Source organism: Chinchilla lanigera, unplaced genomic scaffold (assembly GCF_000276665.1).
Source record: "Chinchilla lanigera isolate Chin_1 unplaced genomic scaffold, ChiLan1.0 scaffold00002, whole genome shotgun sequence".
In the NCBI taxonomy this organism is placed as follows: Eukaryota; Metazoa; Chordata; class Mammalia; order Rodentia; family Chinchillidae; genus Chinchilla; species Chinchilla lanigera.
Window position 1 is genome coordinate 12,326,173 of NW_004955403.1, and position 8,582 is coordinate 12,334,754.

Below are 8,582 nucleotides of genomic sequence, written 5' to 3' on the forward strand. Positions count from 1 at the left end.
AATAAAATAAAATTTAAATTGTTAATAAGGTTGTGGTGAGATTACAGGAATGTTTCTTATGTCTGATTTACTCTGTAAATCACAAACCAATAAATATCTTTAAATAGTATGCATCTAAAACTGTTCTTTTAAAAACATTACATCTTTGGAAAAAATAACTTCTACCAATAGTTTCTGATTCTCAGGAAAAAAAACTAATCAGTTAATTTTCATAAAAATTACCAGCAAAACGTGGTATAAAGATAAAGCTGAAAGTAGTTACATCAAATAATAAGGCAGTACTTTCTACTTCATAGAAATATTCAGCACTCAAAATACAGCAAAACTGTTCATGGCTAGTTTCCCGGCAGGGGCCCGTAGTCCCAGGACTAGACAGGAGAACTTCAGTGCCGTGATATAAGGTCAGCCTGGGCCACGCAGTGAGATGCATCTTTTAAAAAGTAGTAAGTTTTAGTTTCATAAAATGCACACCACTTAGGATAACTAGTGCATATCCACCATGCAAAGTGATTTTTACTTTGGAAAACTGAATGAGCAAAAGCTTCTCTTCAAACTGGCCAATGGGGAGGTTAAAGCTCACTCTACCTTTCTGTCCCTCTCGTCTCTGCTTTTCCGCCGTTGTTGTTCTAGTCTCTGTTCTCTTTTAACATCTTCTGCAATCTTTGTCAGAAGTAACATCTCCTTCGTCTTCCATTCCTACGGAGCACAGGATTTTTACACTCAGTGTATGCTCCTTACCCAGTGATACCTTTATGTTTTGTCCCAACAAAGAAAATTAAACAAGTCAAGGGCTTAACAGGAATCTGGTCAGACAGAATGAAAGGCAATCATTTGTTTTAGAATGGGCTTCTCTCACTACACTCCTATTGGAAAGTAGGTATGATTATTTTTACTAAAATTAAATTTGTAAAAAATTTCCTCTGCAAACTGAGGGTTTATAGGACATTTAAATAAAGTCCAGTAACTTTTTCACACTACTCTTTCTAAGAGAGGTTCACACACACACACACACACACACACACAATTTATTGTATTTACCTCATTATTTTATGCAAAAACGTGTATGAAGGTGTGAAGAAAGGGTAATGGTGTTATGGTTTGTGTCTAGACATCCCACAAAACCTTCTGCAGTCATGGGGGTCAGGTTTTTCAGAGGGGGCTGAATTAGAGTTTGTGACTAATTCATGGTCCACTGCTAGGATTAAGGGTATGAGTGCTATACAGGTAGCCTGCGTACAATATAAGGGAGAGGACAAGGCTTGTCCCTTCTACTCCATTGTTGCTTTTGTCTTCCACGGCCACGAACTGCTGCCCCTTAGCCATGTGTCACCTTGCCTTGGTGCCAGCCGAGTATGGACTGAAACCTCTGCAAATTATGAGCTAACTAAACCTTTCCCCCTTTAGCTTTGGGTGTCGGGTATTTTGTACCAGCAATGACAGAAAAATTATGAAGACGAATGTGTAGAGATTATTTAGAATGAAATGACTTCCACATGACGGTTAAATTAGCTACCAATGGAAAAAGTCATACGCAAAAATATATTAAATATGTTACTTCTCACCTCTTCAATTTTTCTCCGAAGAGTAAGTTTTCTTCTCATGTGTTCCCGCTGTCTTCTCTCCTCTCTGTCCATCCGGAGGAGGCGTTGTTCTTCTGCTGCCCGCTCAGATTGTTCTAATCCTTTACTTATCATGTCCAAATATCTGAGTAAGAATGAAAATGTCACTGAGGCTGAATCATGTTTCCCTCATTATAGCATCATACTTTCTCACATCCTCAAATTATTGCTTTGCATTTTTTGAGCTACAAGAATATTTTTCTGTCAGTCCTGCTTATGAACCTTCAAGGGAGCCTGCCTGACATTTTAAAGTCTTTCTGTTGTATGCACATTAGTTCCCAAGGCAATGATGAACCATGGAGCAAACTAGTAAAAGCATTCTGTACAGTGAGGGTTCACAATTCGGTAGGTTTAGAAGCAGTGATTTGCAAAGAAAGCTGATATAACTGGGGCAGTGACTTTAAATATAGCAGAGCACAGTGGTCTTAAAGTCTCTAAAAACAAAGTGGGTACCAGTTTCCTTGAAATTTACAAGTCTTTGCACAAATTTTCCATGTACTGTTTGGGTCTCTAGCACATCAATATATCATAAGGCTCCTCCAGGAAATGAAATGATAAAAGTATAAGTCAGATATGGATCACAACCCCTCACTCACCCTAAGAAATGGACTAGGCAAGCAGTATTAATGACTGGGTGTGACTGATGTCGGAGTGAACCTCTAGTCTTTTTTAGGGGCAACACATGTTTACAGTTACATCAAGTATGTTAAACTTCTATTTTTGGCTTTGCACTAATTTCTTCAAATTTAATGGTGTCAGTCCCTAAAGATGGATCACAAAAAAATTTCTATTATGTGCTGCACATGCTGAAATTATTTTCTTTCCTTCCTCTTCTCTTTGTAGGATTTTAAATCTGGTTTTCCCTTCAATTATTCATTTACATTACTTCCTAGGTTCTCAAAAAGCTTGATTTCTCTGGTAGAAACTTCTTATTACAGTCTTGGCTCCAGGTTTCCCAATTTCTGTCCCTCTTGGTCTTCCTTTGTTCAGGCCACAGTAAGGGCTACAGAGAAACTGCCCTGCCTAGATCTGTACCGGGATGTCCCAATTTACCCTAACCCATTACATACATGAAAAATACACATTAATTTGAATCTTACCTGTGCCTTATTAACTGCTCCTGGTCCTTAATAGAATGGGTGCCTTCATGCAACAGCCAGTTCTGGAACTGAGTCATACCAGAACACTCAGGGAATGAACTGTTTTCCTCCAATCTCTGTAGTTGCCTTGCAAGCATTTTCTATTTATAAAAAATGTGCATTGTAAACATACAATGTTTTGTACACTTCCCAGGAATAAACCCGCTAACACTCCTACATTTTATCAATGATGAATTGTTTAACTCCATTTCAGTCCATCCTTTAGAGACATGGATACTAGAACCAAAATAAAGATTTGTCTCTTGGAAGATAAAAAATAAGTATTTTATTTCTCCTCTTAAATAATTAAATGCAAGTATCAACATATAGAGGAGAATGTCTAGGCAAAGAGAAGACGAGGGAAAACTACACAATAAAAGTAGAGTGAGCTGGTTATTTTTATCCTACTCTATCAATCTTACAATATAAAAATGTAAAAATCACACTTTCTTCATTGTGAACTCTTGTCCCAACCCTGAATTCACTCACTCACACACACATTCATGCATACAGAGCCCACATACAACTTCGAGTCAAAAATCAAAAGGGAATCACTGCTGCCACTCAACAACCTAGTTCCATGTTCAAAAGAATGCTTTATAGTAGATAAATACAAGTGTATGTGTGTGGGTACAAGGCCATGGTGTACATGTCCTACGGGTCACTTGTAGAACAGAACGGATATGCATACTTCCCTCCTCCTACTGCTTAAACTGTTTTGGGTTCCAGTTGTAGAATTTCGATGTCACAATAGACTGCTTATTGGTCACAGTTCAAATGGAATTAGTGCATTTGCCTAGCCACTTAGTTACCAAATCGTGTCAGCTACCAATGGTGTAATACTACAGACTTTCCCTTTTCTTTTCTTGGGCAAATATAGCAACCTCCAAGATGTTGCTTGTTCCTGCTCTAAGTTTTCATTTATTTTGTCAGTAAGGTCAAAATATTGTAAGAAAATATTTTACAAAGAAACAAACTATTCTTCCAAATAACTTAAACCAAAATTAAGTGCTTAACTTACTTGTTCTCTTACATAGTTTCTTTCAAAGTCTAATTTTAAGTTGGTGAGATATTGCCTGTACTTATTCAATTCCCTCAAGCTACACACAATCTGTAAACAACAATAAAAACATATAAAAATTATAAATGTATAAATACTTAACAGTGATAGCAACTATTATCCAGAGGCTATCAAGTAATGGATTGCTGGCAAATTCATAGGTACTATCTCTTCACATCTATTAATCAATAAGAAATTTCTGTCGAGAAATACTGATTTAATAACATAACCTATGGTTTAGAACAGAATATATTACTCACTAAGAATTGGCATTATTATTAAATATTATTATCAAAATAATTATTAAGATAATAATAATAATGCCTATTAATTATAGCTGGCATGAAATTGTAAATGTGATAATGTTCAACTGCTGTGAGAATTATTCTATCAAGATTCTTACAAACTAAATGTTTCTATATTCCTATTTCATCTCACATTTTTTAAAAAATACATCCATGACAATTGTTCAGTCCCTTAAGAGACAGAGAAAGAAAACTAGTTCTAGCTGACTAATATATCTGTACCTCATCAAATTACTTATCAATCATCTTTTGATTTTACAAAGAAAAAAGTTAAAAATGAAGCAATTCATGCGCAAAAAGCTGTTGTCAGATTTCTGACCCAAATACTGAGTATTTGATCCAAATACTGAGTATTTCACGGGACTGAGCATGAATTATCCTCCCACAATCAAGTTGACAGTGATACGGGCCCTCTAGTGAGATACAGAAGCAAATGTCTACCAAAATTCAAAGGTTCGGATTTAAAGAAAAGTCATCTTCAACCCACTTTATTATTGCTGGTGATATAGCCACCTTTCTTCAGTCTCCTCAGGATATCTTTGCGTCTATAATATGCTTTTAAGTGTGGATCGTGGAGACTTTTATATTGGTTTTCCAAAAGTCGACAGTAAGGGTCTGTCAGGTTGAAACCATAGGAAGGTCGAAAAAGCTGCAAAGACAGATTCAACAGTTACAAACATAAAAGTAATGCATTTTCATTTTTCTGTAACCCACTGAAGTGGGCAGAAAATAACATAGGTGGGCAGAATCTGAACTGGGGAAACCACAACAGGAAGATCTACTTTGAGCAAGTAACTACCTTTCCCTTCTTCTTCTACTCATCTTTATGAATTATTCTGAAGACTCAGCCTCACTGAGCAAGCTCCTCTGACTCACGTCAGCCTCTCACCCAGAGACTATGAAGAGGAGGGAAAGGAAAAGGAAGGGAATTGTGTATAATTAATTCCTTCATGGTATAAAGCCAATGCTTGGATTCTGCCTTTTCTTTTCCCTCTCCCAGATCAATGTACCATATTCAGAAAATAGAAAAGTAGTATTAATTATAACATCTCAATCATCTACAAGGAAAAGAATAAAAAATTACTGTAATTAAATAGAAACTAGTTGAGGAAACAATATGAGTAAAACTTAAGTGTTAAATATTTCGAGTTAAAAAGATTTTGTATCTTGCGGTCTTTAATGAAAGAAACACGGTCTTTTCTGAGTACTAAAGTCATAAGAAAATTCAAGGTTTATTGTACAGTTTATCTCATTTCAGGACCAATTTTAAAACATATTTATAAGAAGTCAGGTTTCTTCATATATGTAAAGACCAAATAAAACCTTACAAAACTTTATAAAAGGACAAAAAGACAATCAAGTAATTGTCAAATTTCTTTCACTTTAGAGAAAAAGGCTGAGGTATTCAGTGTGTTTTAGAGATTAGAACACTACCAAAGGGAATTTGGGGGATGCATTCTTAGTTAATTTTTCAAAAGTAAAATGGCAAACGTCTTTCATTTTGAAGGGACCTCTGAAGGAGGAAAAGTGAAAAACGAAAGTAATATCCTGTTTTAATCCCAGTAATTAAAAAGAAATGCCAGTGTTGTCCTTGCAATTCTTTCTCTTTTAAGTTTTGGCCACAAAAACAAGTTTTAGTCTAAAGCAATGTCAGGAACCAGGTGAACAGTAATTGGAATATGTGGAGATTGTGAAAAACCAGAGGGCAGGTTTCCTGCATGCAAGTGTCCAACACAACTCGTACTGACACGCAACACTGTGTACCAATCCATGTACAACTGCGGGCACCGTTTGTGATTCCTGTGTGCAGTTTGGCTACAGCTGCAACTGTGATTCAATTCTGAATCATCCCAATGCTGACTGGATGGAACGTTACAAATAACTCCCAGAAAGCAGGTAGCATGGCTTTGTATATGAGCAAAGGGGCACATAGGGGAATTGGAGCTCCACCTTGACATTCAAACGCTTCTTTGTTAAATCTCTGATCTCTTGCTTAAAGCCAACCTTTAATCCCGTCCAAATGGCCTGACCAGAAACACAGATTGTCTAATCACCAAATGGATCCCTGAGAAAGCAAAGAAAGGTACTCTACAGTATAATTCAGTGAGGCTAAATATGATGCTCTCATCTCCCAGGGGGAGGGGGGAAGGAAATCAATAATAAGTTGCTTTCTTTATGTTGCAAACATTCAAAATACTTTCTTCTAGCTTTTTTTAAAGAAAAAAACCTACACTGTTATTATCCAGTCACCCTATTGTGCAATTGAGCTCCAGAATGTCTCCTATAACTTACCTTGCTGTGTCCAAGGAGAACAGATTAACTTTCAAAAAGTTCAATTATAATATTTTTCAGAAATGATACACATTTTAACAGATCATGTTTACCAGATATTAGATTGAATGTATCCCTCCAAAATTCACTTGTGGAAATGTTAAGTTCCAGTGTATGGCTTTAAGAGGTGGCACCCTGGGAGGGCATTAAATCACAAGGGTGGAACCATCCAGAGCGGGATGTGTGCCCTTCCAAAAGCCCTCAGAGAGCTCTATAGCTTTCTTTCTGCCGTGTTAGGGCTATAACAGAGGCCCTAACCAGAACTCAACCATGCTGGCACCTGCACCTCAGACTTGCAGCATCCAGAAAAATGAAATTCTTGTCATTTTTTTTAAGGTACTCACTGTGATTTGTTATAGGAATGATAGGAGCCCAGACTGACTATGAAATTAAACAAGTATAAATGACATTCTTGTAGAACTTTTTATGATACTAAACTAAATAAGCACTCAACAAGAACATACTAAACCTCCTTCGGAATCTGTTACTTAGTCAAGGGCTGTGACGTTCTGGGGATGGAGGAGGGTTGCAGATTAAGACATGAGAATGTTTAAGGGAAGTAACCATTGGAATACAGCATGATTAAATGTGGAATGAGATCATTGAAACCCCAGACGTGACTCCAAGCAGAGATAAGCTCACCACAGGCTGTGACCGTTCACAAATCTTGAAGAATAACTCAAATTCACAAATTAGGGTGAAGAAAACAGGGTACCGGAAGGATTAGGGTGGGAATGGATCGGTGGGTGTTCAGAGAGGTCGAGACGTCGTCCTGGAGAAGTTAAGGCGGTTTTGAACACAAGGCTGGGAGGAGAGTTTTGGGCAAATCGCGCGGCTGTCCCCTCATACAGGCAGGGCTGTCTTCCATTCTTTTGAATTACACTAACTTCAGGAAGTCATTACAACCCTACGCTGTTTTTTAACCTCTTGTATGAAATAGTAACGCAACAAAACGTTTTATAGAGTTCACTCTGCGTTACTATTGTTAGAATCTTAACATGCAATCAAATGCCAGCCGGCAGGGATAGCGTTTCACTTTTCGATCAAACGTATTTCTAAGCAAACTGGAACTCGCCACACAGGTATATATGAAATTTTATTATTTGAAAAGTTCATATGCTTCCAGAAGTTATAAATTAAGACAAGACTAAGGGATTCAAACTCGATGAAACTGCTTCTTACACCTTCTCAACAAAAGCTTGAGTTAGAGGTGGCTTTCACCCTGCCCCAGGAATTTGGTCAAATTCTACCAGTCGAGTTTGGGTGCCGTCACCGATGTTAAAGAAAACTAACAAGAGCCTCGACGACGAGTTTACCTTTTCGCTTAGATTCGTGGTGAAGAACAGAGGGTCAGTTCCGGGGATCAGCGGCAGCTTCACCCCGAGGGGCAGGTCCAGCAGGTGAGCTGCTCCTACCTCCCCAAACGGGGTTTTGTGCGCCCCCTGTCGGACGGCATCGGAAGGGTGAGCGTCAGGGGATTCTCAGCTGCTCCAGCGGGGTCCCCCCAACAGCAACCCAGAAAGAGCCCTCCCAGCCAGTCGTTCCCCTTTCCCGTGACCCCGAACTCTCCAGAGTCCCCGAAAACTCTGTGACCCCGGGTACCCCGAAGGCCCCGAACCCCCCCAGGGTCCCGAAACCTTTGGTGTCCCTGAACCCCCTTGACCCGGAATCCCCAGGGCCCCCCAAACCCTGTCACTCGAAACCCCTATGTCTCCATCCAGGGTCACCCGCAAATCTGGTGACCCCTAAGCCCCGTGACCTCAAGCCCCAGGGTCCCCCAAATCCCGCGACTCTTAACCCCAGTGACCCCAAGCTCCAGGGTCCCCGAAACCCTGTGACTCTTAACCCCCGTGGCCCCAAGCCCTCAGGGTCCCCGAAACCCAGTGACCCCTAACCCCCTTGCCCCAAGCTCGGGGTTCCCCCATCCCGCGCCCCCCACCCCACCGCACTCACGTCCCCGCACTGCCTGCTGTCCGCGGCCAGCGTGCTGGTGGCCGTCCTGGAGGAGGCGCCGCGGGCGACCTTGGCGCAGGCGCCCAGGTACAGCTCCATTCGGCCCTCGTCGCCCTCGTCCCCGCCGCGGCCGCGTCCCCGTCCCGGTCCCCGTCCGGACCGCACTGGCCGCCGC

General features: G+C 40.1%; 1 protein-coding gene across 1 annotated transcript in view; it reads right to left on the bottom strand.

The window, feature by feature from the left end:
* Fsip2 (fibrous sheath interacting protein 2) overlaps window positions 1–8,582 on the bottom strand; it is a 73,522-nt gene extending 64,940 nt beyond the window's left edge. The window contains exons 1-7 of the mRNA XM_005373339.2: window positions 8,408–8,582; window positions 7,771–7,896; window positions 4,611–4,772; window positions 3,780–3,869; window positions 2,720–2,859; window positions 1,563–1,704; window positions 586–696 (exon numbers count right to left, since the gene is read on the bottom strand). Of these exons, the coding sequence (XP_005373396.1) occupies window positions 586–696; window positions 1,563–1,704; window positions 2,720–2,859; window positions 3,780–3,869; window positions 4,611–4,772; window positions 7,771–7,896; window positions 8,408–8,506 (870 nt within the window). The 5' untranslated portion in view covers window positions 8,507–8,582. The remainder of the gene's footprint in view (window positions 1–585; window positions 697–1,562; window positions 1,705–2,719; window positions 2,860–3,779; window positions 3,870–4,610; window positions 4,773–7,770; window positions 7,897–8,407) is intronic.